This window comes from Cygnus atratus, chromosome 17 (assembly GCF_013377495.2).
Source record: "Cygnus atratus isolate AKBS03 ecotype Queensland, Australia chromosome 17, CAtr_DNAZoo_HiC_assembly, whole genome shotgun sequence".
NCBI lineage: Eukaryota > Metazoa > Chordata > Aves > Anseriformes > Anatidae > Cygnus > Cygnus atratus.
This window is the reverse complement of record NC_066378.1, coordinates 2,050,639-2,070,266: the sequence shown is the minus strand read 5'-3', so window position 1 is coordinate 2,070,266 and position 19,628 is coordinate 2,050,639. Positions and strand designations below refer to the sequence as shown.

General features: G+C 56.2%; 1 protein-coding gene across 1 annotated transcript in view; it reads right to left on the bottom strand.

Moving 5' to 3' along the window:
- The window catches only part of KSR2 (kinase suppressor of ras 2), a 54,717-nt gene that overhangs the window by 22,560 nt on the left and 12,529 nt on the right, over positions 1-19,628 (bottom strand). The window contains exons 5-9 of the mRNA XM_035556842.1: positions 10,898-11,079; positions 4,636-4,705; positions 3,828-3,911; positions 2,101-2,174; positions 897-1,015 (exon numbers count right to left, since the gene is read on the bottom strand). Coding sequence (XP_035412735.1) covers positions 897-1,015; positions 2,101-2,174; positions 3,828-3,911; positions 4,636-4,705; positions 10,898-11,079 — 529 coding nt within the window. The remainder of the gene's footprint in view (positions 1-896; positions 1,016-2,100; positions 2,175-3,827; positions 3,912-4,635; positions 4,706-10,897; positions 11,080-19,628) is intronic.

The window sequence follows — 19,628 nt, the reverse complement described above, 5'->3', positions numbered from 1 at the left end:
TGCCCTTCCTGTCCCAGCCCGTACCAGCAGGCTGAATCACTTCCCCAGCGCCCTCTAATAAAATAAAAGAGCGTGGCAGCTACATGAAAAAAATCACTGGAAGGACCTGCGCTAGAAAGAAAAATGCATCTGGGTTTCTTTTAGCTTCCCGCAGCAGCTCTGCAGCCTCCCCAGGTGTCACCAAAGCCATTTGCGCCACGCCATAACCGCAACAACAACAAGGCAGATAATTACTCTGAGGATCTCCTAAGAGCCTGGGGTGTAAAAACTCTAAATTTCCTCCAAAATAAACCCATGCTGTTTTATTGCAATTAATGTAGCGCAGAGAAAGCAGCCAGGTGCACTGCCCGCTCTGCCTCGACCGGCGGGGCCAGGGACATGAGCAGACTCCGGACTTGTCTGACTTGGAGCAGTTTTCCTGAAGTTTCAGGCAGCAGCACATGGTTTTTGAGCCATTTGAAAGAAATAAGCTTGGAGGATGCAGAATGCAGGGGGAAAGGTAGATGTGCCTAAAAACCCAAGGAGCCGCAGGAGCAGGAGATGCTCCATCCAGGGGAAACCCCAACGGTCCCCTCCTGCCCTAAGCACAGGGCACGTGAGCACGGGAATTTAATTGATTCTTTCCTTTAAGAATGACTTTCAAAGCTCCTGCATAGCAGAGGGGTTTGATTCTCCAGGGGAGGACACAGCCCGGGGCAAGCTGGGGATGGGGCTTCAGGGGTGATGGATGGACCCAGGCAAGGGGCGGCCAAAGACCCAGCAAAAGCCATCAAAATTTTGATGATTCCCCTCTTGGGAGCACAGGAGGGGTCTGGGGCATCGAGGTAGGAGCAGAACCTCGGTGGCTGCTGGGCAGGGGTCTGGGCAGGAGTCGGGGACCACACCACGCTGCTCACCTTGTTGAGCTTGTTGGTTTTGGGGAGCGTCTGGCTGACGTGCAGGTCTGAATACCTGGGGGGCTTCCGCAGGGGGTTGTTGATATCGCAGGGCACCGACTCTGTCCGGACTAACCTCGCTGCGGGGAGAGGGGACAGAGGGGACAGGGGTGGAGGGGGGGAAAGAGAGAAAGAGGGAGGCTGTAAAGGCGCACGTCGGAGAGCATCAGCAGCTGCCAGGAGCCAGGGGCTTCGGCCAGCACGAGCGTTTTCCCACCCAGTGCCACCATCCTCTTCCTCGCAGCAGGCCAAGGAGCCGGCTCAGAGCCTCCCACTCGCAGCAGGGACGTTTTAGGAGCATTTGGGGGGGGGTTAATTCATTAATGCTGAACACCGGCTGCAGGGGCTGCCCCCAAGCCACATCACTCCTTGCTCCTGCCCTAAAACGTGCAGCAGGCAGTGCCGGCAATTTCTCGGCCCGCAGCCGTGACCCCAATTTCTGGGAGTCGCCCACCGCCGAGCCCTGATGCCACCAGCGCAATGCGTTTCCCTGGTATGGAACTGCTGAGCAGGCTTTTGGTGATCGGGTGGTGTTTAGTGCACACGAGCAGCCTTATTAGCTCAAAATTAAACTCAGAGCTGGAATTGGCTTTGAAAGAATTTCCCCTAAGTGATCTCAGCCCTTCGTCCTCCACCGTCGGAGCACTCGGCCAAAAACTGGAAGAAAAGAGGTGGGAAGCGGCGCCCGTCTTCCAGCTGCGAGATCTCCCTTTCCAGACTTGCAAAAGTGCCCAAATTTCCAAATTTCTCTGTATTTCCAATGGATTCTCAGGGCAGGCAGCTCCGGAAACACCAGGAGAGCATCCGGAGGGGCACGGCCGGGACCCCCATGCACCGAGAGCCGCGGTGGGTCCGGGTGCCACGCGTGCGCCCTGAGTTAGCAAAAGGCTAAAACCTGTTGGCACTTACCCCGTGCGGTGGGGAATCTGAAAAGAAAAGGTGGCAGGGGGAGGGTGGGTGGAAGCGGTTTGCAATGCAAATCTGCCTCGCCCCGCACGGCTCGTCTCCCTACAAGCGGAAAAGACGGTCGGTAAAATTTTCACAGAGCGCCCAAAGCGGTTTCGGGAGCCTCGGGTCGAGGGCTCGGGCTCCCGAAAGTCGCCCGGGGGCTTCTGAAAGTTTTACCTGGAGGCAGCATCCCGGGAGGCAGAAGCGGAAGAAAGGCCCTTACCTCCGCGGTGGATGATCAGCAGGTGGCACGGAGGGGCCTCTTTGGTGCATTTGTTGTGGCACTTGAGCCTAAAGGGGAGGACACGGAGAAAACCGTAAGGAACGGGGACAGACACGGCCCTGGCGCATCGCCGTGTGCCCGGGGCCACGCAATGGTCCTCTGGGAAAAGCCTCCCTCCCTGCTCCTGCAACCCCAAATTGTAATTTCTGACTTTTAACCAAAATAACAGGAGCGTTTGTGGGACTTTTGGTGAATATTCTGCAATATTCTGGGGGATGGAGCCCACGGAGGGCTGCGCCCCGCGGGCAGGCACGTAGGCATCGGCAGGCTCCCGCCCCAAAATGTTCCGGTTTGTTCCCAATTAGGGATGGGAAAGAGTCCGGAGCCTGTGGATGGGGAGAGCCAGGGGAAAAGGGAAAAAAAATAAAACACAGGAAAGAATTCAAAAACCAAGGGCAAAGGAGGAAAAAACGGCGGCAGCTACAAGTCAATGAGCTGGGTAATGAAAATTCAGGAGTCTTGCATGTTGGCTTTTATTACAAAGCCATTCCTAGAGGGAAAGGTAGAGATTAATTCAGCAGTTGAGGCTTGGGGGTTTTTTTGCTCTGTTTGTTTGGTTTACCTGCATTTTCCCTCCCCCTCTTTTGGGTAGGGGAACATAGCACGGGGCCAAGCAGCTACGGCAAAGTCAGCAAACACAAATATTTTGTGTTCATCCCAAGTTTTTAAAATACTTGGGATTCATTTGCTTTTTTCTGAGCAAACACAGGAAGCAGGAGCAGGACAGATCCTGGCCGTTTTTCAGCCCTTGTACACACAGGGGGAAAGTGGAAGAGTTCCCAAGGGAACGGGGTGATGCGTGCAGGAGGTGGCATTCAATGCTCAAGTGAAAAATAAGCTGAAGAATCACCACTTTAAAAAAAGAAAAAAAAAAAAGTGTTTTTTAATGTTATCACTTCCAGAAAACCTCCACCACCACCCAGAACTGCACAATAGCTCCACATTCCTTGCCCGGGTTTAAATCCCACTTTGCTAACTCATCAGCATTTAATCAACGGCCCCAGCGATCGTTATCACTTGATAGCCCCAGCTAACTCAGTTACCAGCAGACAATCAGCAAATTCCCAGCACTGATCCCTAGCAGAGGCAATTGTGCCTCCAGAAGCAGTTTCACTAAGTGCTGATGCCTGCACGATACCACGCAGGAGACGGGCGACCCTGGATTTTAAGTGGCATTACCATCCTCCTCGCTGTCTTTTCCCAGCCCTGCCCAAAAAATGGAAATGGACCCTCCGCCGCCGTCCCTCTCCTTTGCAAAGCATCTTAATTGGGCTCGTGGGTGGGCTGGCTGCTTGCCACCATGTGCCTGCCAGGAAATAGAAGCCCTTGCGACTTTCGCTGGGGAATAAAAGGAAGGATTTGGGCCAAAGTTGGGCGTGAAGCCCCTGTGCTGCCTGCAGGTGCACAGCTCCACACGGCACCCTGCCAGGCGAGCAGCCCTGGTGGGCAGCATCCTCCCCACGGACCTGCTCCCTTCCCTGCATGCAGACCTGACCTGGCCTCAGCCCTGTTCTGGGGCTTCTTTCACCCAATCCCATGTTTCGTCAAGGCTTCCTACAAGGTGGTGGGGTGCTGGCTGCTCCCCCCGTGCCCGAGCCCCTGCCTGGCTCCGCCACCAAAGCCCTCACGATCCCCCAGGAGCTGCACGCGGAGCTCCGTACTTGCAGTTTTTGCACTTCAAGCCAAACAACATTCCTTTCCCGCAGACGGTGCAGGTCTGAGACATCCAGTACTTGGTGGAAAACCTGCAGGGAGAAAGACAGAGCGTGGCTGGGGCTGGGCACAGTGGCACTGCCCCGTCCAAGCACCCTCCTCCAGCACCAGCACCTCCAGGTGTCTGCCAAGCCGTGATTTATCCCTCCTGTGCTGCACTCAGCGCTGCTACAGATGAGAGGCATCACTCTAAGGATGCCAAAACACCTCTCTAAGTCTCCCTCTGGTTCATGCAGGCTGCTCCAAAGGAGGTCCGAGCAAGCCACGGAGGAGGACTCCTTGCAGCTCCCCAGTTTTGCCCACCCAATGTTGAGTCCAGGGCTCCAAAAATTCCCCCTTGTCCCAGGGCTCGGCTTCCCAGCCCACACTGAACAGCAGCCCTGAGGCAATTTCCCGTGTTTCACCTTCCTGCCACAGGTACAGAAGGGCAATAAACCAGAGATAGGAAATTTGCCGAAGGTTGGCAGGGTCGCGGGTAATACACGGCTTTTATTGATAGCGGCTCGAGCCATATCTAACCCAAATCGGAGCTGAAATTGAATTTAAATGGGCTGCTAGGACAGCACAGCCAAGCATGGGAAACTGGGAATCCAACACAGAGCCCCCGTCCTGGACAAGAGGAGGAAAAGGAGAGGCTCAACACATCCCATGCGCTTTGCTGAGGCTGCTGCGTGTCCCCACGGGGCACAAGGAGAGGCCAAGGATGGCTCCGGTGTCCCCATCGCTTGCCCCCATCCCACACCAGGGCCAGCGTACCTGTGCTTTATGGAGTTTCCCAGGTCTCGTCGGGGGATCTGTGGGGACCAGCGAGGCACTGACAGCGTATCTGCAGGGGACGAGACAAGGAAACCATCGGGGTTAACAGAGGCAAAAGCCAGAGGTGACATTTTCATGGGGGGAGCAGAGGATGCACCCAAAAACAAGGTTTTGCCAAACTTTTTGCTTGGAGACACCCCGGTAGTGCCCATTTTTCCAAAGGAAGACACATCGAGATTTGGGTCTGGGGGGGATCGGGGTGCGCTGCCCCTCCGGCTGCCCCCACCACCTGGTTTGGGGCAGGAGGGGGGTAGGAGCCCCTGCACCCCCCTGTGCACACGTGGGTATGCAAAAGCTGCCAGAGCCACTTAGCAGTTTCCAAACAAGAAAAGGGAAAATGAAGCACAAACTGCAGCGGCGCCGTTTATTAATAAGACATCACGTCTTGGGGTTGCATTTCTGGCTGAACAAAAAGCCAAGCGTCAGCCGCTTGCAAGCCAATTTAACTCTTATTCAAGCCGATGATTAAAAAGAGAAAGCAGCCTCCGTATGCTTCTGCTGGGGGAGAAGGAAGGAGAAAGGGCAACGGGACCTCGGCTGGGTGAGGAAAACGAGGTTTGGGGATTCGGAGGCTGGGTGTTCAACGAGGGGTTCACCAGGGGACCTGCATGAAACGAGCCAGCCCCAGCTGCAGCGCCGGCCGTTTGCTTGGCGTGCCAGCAAATCCCTGGCTAAACACACTTCCAATATCCCCCGTACGAGCGGGGAGAGCCGCTGTTTGCTTTAATATCCCATTTTAATAATTGCGCTCTGGCTGAAGGTTACATTTCCATGCCCGTGCCCATCGCCGCTGCGGCTGGAGCCCGAGCATCCCCAAAAACAGCCCAGCACCAGCAGCATCCCCATCATAGCTTCTCCAGCCCCGACAGACCCTAAAGCACGGTCAGCAATTAAGATGTTTGAGGACTACAAAGCCAATTAAGGTAATTGCTGACCGTGTTTTATACCGGTGGCACTCGTGCTTCTCCCGCATCAGCACTCCCCAACCCCAGCACCATCCATCCTGCTGCCCCTATACCCACAACCTACAGGGGATGGATGGATTTTGGGGACCACCCTCAAAGCCCAGGGCTGGTGCGGGAAGCAGTCAGACCGCTCCGCACCCAGTCCTGCAGCACCAAGCTCTATTCTCCCCTAAATGCCATTTTCTCATCTGTAAATCACATTAAACAAATAAAATCCACCACCCCCCCCAACCGGTCCTTGATGAACCAAACAGGCAAGAACAGCTCCTCTCCCCGAATTAAATTACAACCTCCGCTTCAGCATCGACAATTTATTTCCACTAACTTTCAGCTGGCCTCAATTAAATCCTGCCATCCCGGGGAGGGGGAGAGGGGCGAGGCAGAAAGCTGGCCGAGGCTTTTAATTACTTTCTAAATGTGCTCGCTGCAAAATTTATTAAAGTGTATCGGGGATTTTAACCTCCGAACAAAAATGAGACCGACGTGATTCACAGTTAATTATTTCCATTACGGGGGACGACACACGCAAAGCGGAGGCCTCCAACAATAGGGCTGCTGTTTGCGGGGTTGGGACACGCCGAGCAGCGTGCAGGAGGGCAGGGGGAGCACCCCGTTGCCGCCCCAAGGATTTGGGGGCTTTTCAAGTTAATTGGCAATTCTCCCTTTTAACTTGTGAGTTGAGTTGTGCATCTAGGGGAACAGCTTTTTCTTTTTTCCCATGGGTGATATTAATCGAGGGTTATGCCCGAAGGGAAGGCAGGGATGCTTCCATGCAGGCAGCAGCATCCTCCCAGCATGGCGCAAATAATCCCATCAAAACCCCAAAATCACCAGGACGAGAGGCAATTGCAAGACAAAGCCTCGTGGCCACGGGATGGGAGCAGCATGTCGCACCGCCACAAAGGGGATGAGCCACTTTTGGGGTTTGGCACTGCTCGCACCCCTTTCGCAGTGGGCATCTCCAAGCACCTGCGCTGCACCCCAGCTGCACGGGGGAGATTTAGTTTGCCCGGTGAGAGGAGAGAGCAGGGAAGAGCTGGCTGCAGGGATGCAAAGAGCCCAGAAGGGACCTCGCCATGACACCCTGCCCCTGCATTTTGGCAGCATGGAGCCTCATCGCCAAAACCAAGCTGCCCTGTGACCATTAGCATCTCCTCACCTCCCCTGCCCCACCATCATTCGTTGCTGCACCACCTGCAGCCTCACTCATGGCCTGAAAATCAGAGCTCTTTAACCATATTTCTCCTTGCACCAGTGCACGAGGACAGTTTTAGGATGGTGTTTTATCCCCCTCTCCTCCCAGGTGCATGGGGTTGATTTCAGAGGAGGACAGAGAGGGGACCCCTCCATCCCCACATCCCCCATCGCCTGCTGGAGTCGCTGCCCCCGGGATGCAAACCCCTCCTCGCGGAGCATCACCGCCACCCCAGCTGGTGGGTACCAGCACTGTCCCCCCTCAAAACCACCCCAAAACCTCTGTGCTTTCACCACCACCACTGCATCACACTCGCAAGCGGCTCCTCGCTCGGCACGGCGCGCTTTATCCCCAATCGACAGCCCGCGCTTGACGGGGATCAAATGTGCCAAGAGACGTCGGGGGTGGGGACGGTGACAGCCGCGTCCGGTGCAGCAATGACAGCGGGGACAGGAGCGAGGAGCCCCTGTCACCTCGCGGCGGTGACAGGCGGCGGTGACGGGTCCCTGAGTGGCACCCGTGCGCGGCGCAGGTGACGGGGCCGGGATGCGGGTGACGGGGCTGTGACGCCCTCCTGGCCCCCGCAGCCCTCACCCGCTGTGGGAGAAGGATGCCTGAGCGATGCTTTGCATGGAGAAGGGCAGATGGAGCTTCCCTGTGTCCTTTATTTGGGGTTTCCCCCCTCCCCGGGGACAGATGGTGCCCCAGGGCTCAGCATCGCCCTTGCCAAACGTGCTGGGAGCACCGCGCAGGGATGGGGTGCGCTGAGCTCGGCCACCGGTGGGACTGTTTTGGCACGCTGTCAGCCTTACCCATCTCCTGGCACCCCTCTGGACGCCCGGAGAATTTGGGTGAATTTGTTGTCCATCATGGCGGCAGCCCGATAAACAAAGCCTCCCTCCCGGTACAGCAAACAACAGGGGGCTGTTTTCACAACACGAGCGGGAGGGATAAGATGGATGGAAGGGGACAAGGAAGGTGGCTTTGCTAGGGCTGAGATACCGGGGGGAGGGATAAGGGGCTTCCTCCTCCCCCAGGAAACCATGTGCCAAAAACGGGACATTTCTCCCCATAGTGATGGGGGATGCTGGCAGAGGTCACCGCCCGCACTGAGTCAAGCCAAGCTGACCAGCAAACTGCTCCATGGCAAAGGGTCTGGGGGCACCCGAGGGTGCAAATCCCCTCTGCAAGGCACCTCCGCACCTTGTGCTGGTTGGTTTTGAGGCCAAAAGAGGATGCAAGATGTCCCCAAAGAGCAAAGGAAGGTGCAGCGATGCTCAGAGCAGTATCCCTAGCAGCTTTCCCCACGCAACGTGAACTCTGTGCAGAATTTGGGCTAAAAAGGGGTTCAGCCCCCCTCCTCCACTAGTGCACACAGGGTGGAAATGTGTCAGGGTGGCCACACCTGGGAGCAGGCAGCAGCAACCCACGTCCCTACGGGATCACGCTGCACTGCGCCATGGCGCGGGGACGTCCCCGCTGCAGCTGGAAGGATGCTCCACGATCCCGCGGGCCAAGACGAAACCTCGGCTCATCAAAAGCAGCTGAGGAGAACAAGGCAGAGCTATTTCCAGAGCGTCTCTGCTAGGGAAACAGAAGTCACTTCATCATAACGGCAGTTCCTCTTTGCGGCGTGACAATCCTATTTATACAGCCGGAACGTCGCCTTCAGTCACTTCACTGGCTCAAATGCCTCCGCTGGGATTTTTCTCCCCATTCAGAGCCTACAGAGGCTGTTCAGAGGGTAGGAAATGCTACGAGGGGAAGACTTTGAGGGGCTGCTGCTCAAAGCTTCACGTACCAGGGGATGCTCCGTGCTCCCAGGCTAGGGAAGAGCCTCTGCTGCGCGCTGTACATTCAGCAAGGTGCTCGCATGTGGAGGCATCGCGGGCAGCCTGGGCTTGCTGGGGGCTGATGATGGGGTTTTCCCTCCTGGGACTTGCAGGGTGTTGGGTCGCGTTGGGTTGTACTGAGTGCTCCTTTCATTCTGCAGGGTCAGACAGCAGCTGGAGAAGGGCAGCAGTGAGGATGATCCCTGCACACCAAGAGCCACGTCCCCAGGTCCTCAGTGTCTCCCTGGCCACCAAACCCAGGTGTGGGAGGGCGCCTGGTCCCCGGGCACCAGCAGCTTTATCTCCCGCAGCATCTCCAGCGAGGGGCCGTGCTCCCAGCAGTTCCCTGCCACTCGCTTCCCCTGCCTTCAGCACCACATTGGTGTCCTGAAGATGCTGGAAATATTAAGAATAAATGCACCTGCAAGTGGCTCTTGCCAGGTCAGGACACCCAGCTAACAGAGGTGCTGTTAGGAGGGTCTGCAGCCATCGGCCTTTAGGATAAATAGGAGATCCATCCTGATTTGTGGGTGCTCCCAGCAAAGCCATAGGGTGGTGACTCCTAAGTGAGCTTGGCTCAAGGGCAGGCATGGGGACGGGGTGCTCCTTGGAGACCACGAGGTGCACGAGCACAAGGGGGAAGCTCCTGCACCTCGGCATGGGGCGAGCCGCAGGGACATTTACTCCTCCCCAGAAATAAACGGGCTTCTGCGCCGCCCGCCGTAACTCATCTTCTTGCCGCGACGTAACGAGCCCTGGCTTCAAGCTCCATTAAGCCCCAGCAAATCATCGCCCCTCAGTGCAGCCAGCACCATGCTCAGCACCCGCTGGCCTGTGCAGGATGCTCCTGCTTATTCTTCCTTTCATCGCGTTTCCCCGCAGCCTGCTCAGCGCCCAGGACCGAGGGCTGATGAACGCACGGACACTGCTCCTGCAAGGAGCTCACTCTGTAGCTGATGCTAAAACCTCTCAATAGGGATCATCCTCTCTCCATGGCTCACTTCTAGCTCCAGAAACAAACATTCATGGCAGCCAAGGAAGTCAGAGGGCCAAGGGGAGGGAAATGCAAGAGGACACCTCTCTGGCAGCGCTAGTCGTTTGCTAGTCCATCACTTTTCATTGTCTCACGCTCCTGCTCTGCCACATTACATCAGGTTATCACGCCACAGGACGTAATCCCACGCTGATGCATGAGGAAGCCTAATGCAACAAGACACATCAGCGGTTTGCTGAGAACGGGCTTTATTTCTTGGTTTCTGGTCCGCTACTCCCCGTCGGTCTGGGCTGCAAGTCGAACTCAGCCGGTGCTGCGGGGGGAAGAGCGATGCAAAAATACCCTCGCCCCAGGCCAATCTGCTGGCCATGCCAACCCGAGTCAGGTAGCCGGGCATCTCTCTGGAAATAGCAGCGCCCGCCCTCGGAGCTGCTGCCAGGTCCCATTGTCCCCAGAGCCCGAGAAGCAGGAGCAGCGGGATGCCAGGCGCAGCTCGGTGACTCTTCTGTGCTGCCAAACGGCAGCTGATGGGGGCGAAAAAAGAAAGCAAGAAGTGGAACTAGATGATCTTTTAGCCTCTTTCCAAACCAAATAGTTCAGTGACTCTGTGAAATGATGAGGTCTTTGCTGGCAGGGTGCTGGGTGAAGCAGGGGCCCTGAGATAGCGGCACGGGGCAAGGAGCGAACCCACAGGAGCTTTGGGGCTGAGCATCACACCTGGATCCTAAAAGCTTCAGGTCCTACAGAAGGCACCGGGATGTGAGCATCAGGCTGCCCCTCCTGGTCAGCAACGCGCTGGCTCAGCTCCTCAGACCAAACCCCCCAAAAGCACCTCCAGGAACGAGGGCGAGCAGCCCCGTGCAGCCCCAAAGGCAGGATCTGGGCCGGCTGCCGCGATCCAGCACCGTGGGGCTTGCAGCAGGCTCAGCACCTCGCACAAAGGCAAAACCACAGCTGCAATCACAAAGGATCCCTTGAGAAACACCCACCAGCAGTAAAAGGCAGCATCACTGACCCATTCAGCACAGGGAAAGCTCATGGATTTCCCACCTCCAAGCAGCCAATCTCCTGCACTCGTTACAATACCATAAATCCATTTGCACATCTCCCCATCCCTTACCGGTGCTTTTGCGCCTACCCAGAGTTACGTCCTCCAGTTTGCAGGTTTTGCACGGCACACCCGTGTGCCTGCCGGCGGTGCCGCGCCGGGACTTACTTGCTGAGAAGGTGGCGTCGGTGTGGACGGGAGGCGTGGAGGGGAGGAACGGTGGGTACCCCACAAAGAAGGACCGCAGGGAGCGCTCAGAGAGCAGCGGGGAGCGCTGCGAGGGGATGTTCTCGCAGCTGCCCACACTGTTGTGGATCTTGAGGTTCAAGGGCTTGTTCTTCTTCTTTACCCTGGGAGAGAAAGGAGAGGAGAGTGAGGGGCAAGGGACCTGGGAGGGTTTGCTCGCACGATGCTCCCCAGGGAGTGATGTTCACCCAGCAAGACGCTGCACTGCCCCATAAATCTAGTGATAATTAGACCCACATCCCTGGGAGAAGTCTCAATCCCTCCCAGACATCCAAAAAATAAAGGGAATTTTCATGAAGTGTTAAGAACACGCTGCATTGGAGAGCTCTGCCACCCACAAAGCCTGGCTGGGAAGGGTCGGCTGGTCCCAAAGCACCTTCGGTCCCAAAAGTGTCCCTGAAGCCCTCGTTGGCCCAGCAGCTCCCATCCCCGTCACATTGCAATAGCAAAACGTGGAGAGCAGCACCAGCTGCTGTGCCCAGAGCAGCTTCTGGGAAAGACAGCTCAGCCCCTGTGGAGGATTTGGGGCAGAAAGACCCTTTTTGAGCAACAGCCCTTGGTTATCATGGTCCAGCTGTGGACAAGGGACTTCCTGCGCTCCCAGCATCACAGTGCCTGTACCGATGGTACAGTTAGCATCGACATGCAGCTGAATTTCATCCTCTTATTCAGTCTGCTGCCTTTGATTCCTGGCCACATCGTTATCATTTTAATTAGACTAAAACCAATGTGGGAGCAGAACGAATCGTGGCACCTCTGCAACAGCAACAGCTGGGCGCATCCAGCCGCAGCCCAGGAGGGAAACCCACAGCAGCTGTCCCCAGAGCTAAACCAAGCACCGTGCAATGCCAAGAAATGCTGTGCCATGCCATGCTTTGCTGTGCAATGCCAAGAAGTGCTGTTCCATGCCATGCCATGCCGTGCTATATCACTAAAATGCTGTGCCATGCTGTGCCATGCCACGCCATCCCACGCCATGCTACGCAATGCTGCAAGCCCTGCCGCAGCAGAGGACAGGCGAGCATAAACCCCAGCACTGCTCTCTCCAGAAACTTTCCTCTTCGTGCCCATCAACTGCTGCCCTGCGAGCACCTGCACGCCCCAGGCCCTGCTCTGCCCCTGCTCCAGCAGCGCTGACCGAAGCTGCCCCCCGGCCACGCATTCCCCTGCGCAGCACCCGGGCATCTGGCCCTGCCAATTGGTAGGAAATGACCACGCTGCGCTCGCCAGCCCGCGTTAGCATCTGAAAATTAACCCGCCCTCTAATAAGCTAATTGTTTCCTTGCACAGGAAAAGCTGCTGCTGCTTTTAGGGTCTCTATAATGACTTCTTTGGGCGCACCGCGCGCACGACTGCTGCAGTGATGCAATGCACCAGCGGTCAGTGCTGGCCATGCCCTGCACTGATCCTGACCCTAAAACCCCATCCCTTAAAGCAAATCCACAAAGCACCAACGTCAGAGCCGGTCTGACCCCTGCACCTGATCCCACCCAACCTTCCCATGCGGACCCAGAGGGACAAGCACCACCGGTGCGGCTCTCCCCGAGCCCCCCTGCGCTCGGCCCAAAGAGCTTCCTGCAGCACGGTGATTAGCCACTAATCTCATTTTTTTCCACCCATAAATCAGTTCCAGACCAAATATTTACCGAGAGCATCATTTCCTCGCCAAGCAGGGCTGGTGACAGCTCTCATTATTAGGAAGGATGAGTGATTTTGGACAGAGAGAGATTTTTCCTCTCTCCCTGCTTCTTCAGAAGAAAGAATAATAAATACACACAAAATCCCTGACCCCACACGGAGACCCACGAGGGTCCTGCCCCACTGGATGGGCCACAGCCTCGGCCCTCTTCCCCATCCCAAAAAAGGGGGTCGGGGAGCAAAGGCTTGCCGCCACCATGGAGAGTAATGGGGTGCTGTGGGAGCTGGGTGCTGCAGCAGGAGCACCCTCACAGGGATATTCACAGGGACAAGTTTCCCCTGTGGGTGCTGCTGTGACCCCTCCACAAGCACCCCAGCACTGGGGACAGCACAGTCCTGGCCATTAGGGACCCCCACAGCGCCCCTGGGTGCTAGGGGACAGGTTTGTAGGACGGAGCAAGAGGCAGCACAGTGCACGGCCACCCCATCCTCCTGGGGAAGGTGGCGAGGAGTGTGGCACGAACCCCTGGCACCCCGAGAAGCAGCGTGGTTCCTCTGCTTCCCCACCACCTCCTCCTGGCTCCTCAGGGCTGCCCGAGCTGGGGAGGTGACAGCTTGACAGCTGCAGACAGACCGACACAGACAGACCGACCTTTGCGGGTCAGCCACGCCGTGCCAAGGATACGGAGCAGCTCCTTTCTGGCTGCGACTTCTTTACCCTGAACACCCTTCCCTGCCAGGGGAGATGCTGAGATCCTGCTCATCCTGATACCAGGCACGGGGTGAGGGTGGCTGACCCCAAACCAACCCCACAGGAGGGGTAAGAGACCCCTGAAGCCACCTCCACCCTCCTGGGGACGTGGCCCCCAGGTCCCTTTTGGGGCTGCTCGTGCCAAAAGGGAGCGCCCTTGCTGCCGGGGCTTGGACCCCGATGCTGGTGCAAAGCAGGGTGCAGGATGCGGCCACCCTTTAGGGACAGCCCCTACAGAGGAGGTGTACAGCTCCTGGGATAAGAGCCCGGTGATTATAGGGCCGTGCTGCTGGAGGAGCAAACGCGGCGTGACGGGAAGCGCGGCGGAGGCTATTTAGATGGCAGTGATAGCGCCGGGCCCGCGGCCGTCACACCATGAGGACACTTGTCCTCCGGTCGCAGCTGGACAGCCTCCGAAATGAGACTCAACCCATGCTCGGGGAGGCTGGAAGGGCACAGAGAGGGGGCTCAGGCAGCTTTCAGTATCCCTTTTGGGTTTTGGTCAGGTGGTTTAAAGGCTTTGTGGGAAGCAAACAGGAGCACCAAGTGCTCCCCTCTAGGCTCAAAGTCCCCAAAATCTGGGGAGAAACCCTGGGGTGACACCATGGCATCACCCAGGGACAGCCACCACCACGGGGACAAGGGTTTCCTCCCCAAGCCACCCCAAAACTGGGAGGAGAACCCCAAATCTGAACACCCCAACTATTTCTTCTGCCAATTCAGGAGCTCCATTACCTGTCCCCTTCCCCATCACCACCCCAGTTTGTCCCCAAACCCTCGGTTTCACCCTCGCAGGGAGGTGAATGCCAACTGTTGGGGACATCATTGCAGGCAAGAATTTGCTAAACCCATGCTCGTTTTCTAAAAGGAAAAAAAGATGCAGCCGGCACGCGGCGCTTGGTGCGGATCCCTCCAGGTGTCAGTCCCCACTGAATGGCGCGTCCCCGCCCGCTGCGCGGCATCAGTCAACTGCTCATCACCGGCTGCGGGGAGAAAATATAGGGTTTCGGCAGGTGGTGACAAACGGGAGCAGACACGCGGGACAAAAGGCCCGTCACGGCTTTCTGCATGGTTTGACAGGTGCTCGGGGACAGGATCTATAGGGCCCCGATAAAGGGATGGGGCAAGGATGCACGGAGTGAGGATGCACGGAGCAGCAAGTGCTGGGCAAGCTCCTGCTTCCCAGGGCACCCCAAAAAGGGACAGGGACAAGGACAGGTCCCCCTCCCCATGAGCAGCACCCCCGGCTCCTCTCTGCCCCTCCTCTGAAATAAAAGAGGGAGAGAATAGCTGGGTAAATACGCCGGATAAATAGGCTGGATAAATACCTGCTCTGTCAGCTTGCCGCCGTTATTATTTTAATACAAAGATTAAAAGAGGCGATTTAGCAGAAACAGGTGATTTGCCCCTGCAGCTGGCTGCGCCAGGCTGTGTTTTATTCACCACTTTGCTCCTCTCCAGCACACTCCAATTTCAACAGGAGCGATGCTTTTAAAGGAAGGGAAATAGGGGGAAAAAAAAGAAAATCATCGGCATTTCGGTGAGCTCTCTGCAAAGGATTAAAGCTTGCTGCCGTCTGGGCTGAAGCGCACGGCCTCGGTCAGGATTCAGCCTGGAAGATTTATGGCCTTTTGACTGGCTTAATTGCACAATATTCTGTATTAAATCAGAGCAGGGAGCTCGGCGGGCACTGCCTGGGCATGCGGCCGCCTCCAACCCAGGCAGCAGCATGGATGGGCAACAGCAAAAAAAAAGGCGGGGGGAGAGAGCCCCCAGCTTTGCTCCTGCATTAAAAATTGTGAGAAGTGCCCCTTCTGCTCCGTTCCTGAGCCTTGCTGGCAAAAAGCAAGACCCCTAAAAACACAGGGATGAGGAGTGGGGTCCGGCGACTGCAGCGGGACAGGCGGTGGGGTTATTCAGACCTGCCTGGGCTGGCTGAGCAGGATTTCTTCATTACACACACAGAACCGAGCTAGCACTACACTATACTAGCTTGATATCGCCAAAAAAATGACCGTCTATCAGATGTTACATTTATCCTCCTCATTACTGTAAGAGGCAACAAAAATCTCCTCCTCCGGCCAGAGGAAAAGCCGGGTCCTCATATCAAAGCCCTGCCAGTTAAATATTTATCCGAGTGCCTGTCCCTGTTTCCCCAGGAAAGCTGGATTTTGAGGTTCGAGTCTTACTGATCTATTATTCTCTTTTTGGAGCACAAAGCAGAACTTTTTCGTACACCATAAAGCCGGGAAATTCTTTGAAGGGAGCTGGAGCCCAACGCGCCCCCCCGGGACTGGCGCTCGGCAGAGCGGGTGCTGCGGGAGCGGCACGGGGAGCTAATTGCCGAGCTCCTCGAGGAGCTCCTGCTGCTCGTTAAGCCCTTCTGGTTCCTTCGTTTCCACCCTTAAGTTTCTCAGAGGATCACACGAGGACCACGGTCCGTCAGCCGATGGACTCAGGCGCACGGCCGGCACTGGGTGGCTTCACCCCCACCAGACGAGCAGGACCCATTTTGGGAGGCGATTCCCAAAAAAAGAAGCAGAGGAAGGGCAAAAAGCTGGGCAGCCCTAGGTAGAGGCTCGTTACGCTAATTACTGCGCTGCAAACCTTTCATCTCAGATGAAGCTAGGGGCACTTTTCCTCCGCGGGCCTCTCGCAGGCTGCCTCACGGTGTGGTGAGCCGGAGCGCGCTCGGGGCGCAGCAGGTCTGGGGAGCTCTGGTCCAAAAGGAGGAGTCAGAGCAGAGCTGACAGCGTTTTGGGAAGCCTGCTCTCCTTCCCACCTCGGTCCCCATCTCCTAACTTCCAAGGAAGCCACCAGAGCACTCGGGTACGTGTGAGCTACACACGGCAGAGGCCAGGGAACCTCTTCATGCCTTCCCCACGGAGCCACATTTTGGAGACGGAGAGCACAGAGGAGCTCGAGCGTGGCCCCTGGGAGCCTCACGGCTGATGGCTGGCACATCTCCTGCTCAGCACCCACAGCCTCCGGCCCTCCCTGTGTCCTCCACGAGGCCAGGAGGCTGCATATCACATCACGGTGCCTGCAGCAGGAGCTCTGCTGCCTCCCCCCACCCCCAGGCATTAATTCTTATCTAAATTCAGCATCACGCTCCTCGCTCCCGAAGTGGCGAAAGGAGGCTCAACTTCTCATTAAAGGACACGGTGAGAAGTTTCTCTCCCAAGCATGTTAACGCTCCTGCCCCTTTTGATGGAGCACCGCAGCAGTAATTAACATTAATGACATACCTGAGGAGCGCCACAGCCCAGAGCAGGGGGATAATTGCAGCAGAGCGCCAGTTTGTTACGGAGGCTACCTGTCACTGTCAAGACGCGGTGTGCAAGCCATACTTCGAGAAGGCTGGAGACAATCCAGAAACTGTACGTGGCTCCACAGCCCTGACTCACCACCAAAGGCACTGAGATTGATCAGAAAGATGATTTGAGAGCAGAGAGGTGCTACTCGTTTTGCTCCCCAAGCTCCCACACCACAATGCTCTCCGTGCTGTGGGAGCACCAGGCGGGTCTCTATGTTTTGGGACAGCACACCAGATGAGAGAAAACACCTAAAATACTGCATGGGGATTATTTGCATGGTTTGGCAGAGTCTCTGCTCTGCAAACATCAGAGCATTGCTCACCCCCACTGCCAGGAGCCCACTTGCACACCCCAGGTGGAGGTGTCAGAGGCACCAGCCATGCAGCGCTGTCTTGGTGCAGCTCCTTGGGACCCAGCAGGCTGGGAAACAATTGACCTGCGCAGTAGAGGTGCTGACTGGAGTGGATACAAGGGGAAAACATCCTCATGACAAGGGCTGCAGGGCAGCAGAAGGAGTGCCCCATCACTGGGTAGCACTGCGAGCAGAGCAGGCTGCTCCGCACAGAGGGGGTGGTGGGGAAGACCCTGGGCCTAAATTTCTGCAAGACCGGGATGTGTTGGGTCTTTCCTCTGTGCCCAGAGAGCCCAGGTGGGATCTGCTTCACCCTGCGCCCACAAAGGGTCTCAGCTGGATCAGCGTGCAGCCAGGAAGGGAGCAGGGGGTCCTTTTTCCAAACAAAATGTGGCCAATGCAAGGACAGCCAAGCTGGTGCAGGTCCTGGGAGAGTTTGCAGGTGAAAGCCCTGGCCTCGTAGCAATGATGCTGAGCACAGGAGAGCCTTTGGAAGAGTTGCTCAAGGACAAGCGACAAGGGAGATATCCTGTTCAGGGGGGATTTCTGTGATGTGGAATGGAGAAACGACCACCCAAAACTGAAGGGGTGCTGAGCTTGAGAGCTGGGTGGCACTAGATGCTACAGAAGGAAATGGGTTTAGAGCCGGAAATAACACAAGGGAGAAAGAAAATGGATGTGTGCTCTGTCACCAACTATGAGGCATATCTTCACCCATCCAGGTTATGAAAAATGGCCTTGAAACCAACCTCAGCATCCACAAAGCTACCGGATCCATGGCTTCAGTCAGACTCAGCCACCAGAACACCAAACCCTACCCAAAGCGATGCCCTGAACGCAATCACAAAGACAGAGGGCGAGGAGATCTCCCTGAATAAATACACCAACTCCTTACCCTGCATAAAGCTGCCCTGAGCTGTACCAGCCTCCTCCTCACCGCCCAAGCCTGGCCCCACATGCACCCCAAAAACCCGAGCACCCTGAGCCTCCAGCAAGGCAAAGGCACCGCTGCTGGGAAGTGGAGGCAGATTTGGGGTCACCTCTCCTTCACATGGATTTAGGGACAGAGAAGGCAGCCTTGGGGCAGGACACCCCAGGCAGGACACCCTGTGGCAGAGGCTGCCTCCAAAAACCTCCAAAAAAAACTTCAAGGCTTAACGTGGGGTTTCTCGTGCACTCCTTTAATCATCTTGCCTCATGTTCCCCATCTAATGGGTTTTTAAGACCTTCCACTCTGAGTTTGTTTGGTGTTGGGTGTTTTTTTCTTGACTTCTGGCTGATGAATAATCATTAACTATCCATGGAAGATTTAAATGGCCCGTGGAATTCATGGGGTATTAAATGGGCATTATATTATCAGCCACTCTAAATGTTTTGTTTCCGTTTCGAGCCCGTTCATGAGATGTTTATGGGTTGTGGATTTATGGAAGCCAGGGGATCTTTTTAGGAGTAATGTTCCGTACCCCAGCGTTACGGTCAACAGCTGGAGGCTCCGCGCAGGAAAATCTGAGGCTGTAAGCTCAGGAAGTTTAACCCCTGCTTCAGGAGGCTTCAGCATAGAGAAGGACTGAACCCTAGAAATGGGTTCTGAAACACAAAATGCAAGAAACCTCGCGAGGTTGCTTGGAACCTCACCTTGGACACCCCAGGTGAGGAGATAACGACCCCAAGGGACACCAGCATCCCCCTTGGGGCGTTGGACGGGTCCCACCAGACAGTGGTCTGCAAAGAGTGCATTGCATGGACACTGCCATAAGATAAAACTTGTCTGATAAAAGCTCCCAAAAAAGCCACTTCTTGCCCTGGGTCAGTAAAACATCAGCCACTGCACCCAGGGTGGAAAACAGCTACAACTTTGGCACTCCTCTGCTGGAGGAAAGGGTGAAAAAGAAAGAAGCTGCCTCTTTAATGCACTAATTGCTATCCTCAAACGCTAATGGGATTAGAAAGCAGGATTTACTGGTTGCATCCTGAAAATCATTAAGTGCCATTAGAGAAAATTAACCTCCCCAGCTCTCCGAGCAGCTTTGGGGAGCCCGGGTCCTTCTGCACCAACATGATGAGCCCCCCATCAGACACCAGCACTACAGAGCCCTATTAACGCTTGCTCCCTTTCCTCTATTAATTGAGTTTAATAATCCCCCTGGGCTGCGGCTGGTGGTCAGGGACTGGGAATTAAAGTCACATCACCGGGGTGGCAGCGGGCAGGGGACACCAGAGAGGCCAGGCAGGGACCGATGAGGGCAGCAGGGACAGGGACATCACGGGGATGGGGACATCGAAGCCCATGCAAAAGCCATTTCTGATTTCCTTCCATCCATTGCCTGCTCTTCCCTCTTGGCTCATGCAAGGAAATCGAGGCTCCCTGTGGGAGATGGGGAAAAAGCAGCAGCTGGAAGGTTTTTGGTCCGTACATGTGTCCAACCTCACCCCAAAGCTGTGTCACCGCGACGTGGGGCGTGCAATGACCAGGCTGGAGATTAAGTGTCTTGGGGGAACGGAGGCAGCCCCACTGCTCCCCCCGGTGCCGTGGGTGATGTCCTGGCCCTACTTACCGAGGGCAGACCTTGGGTCAGAGGCTGAAATCCCACCACA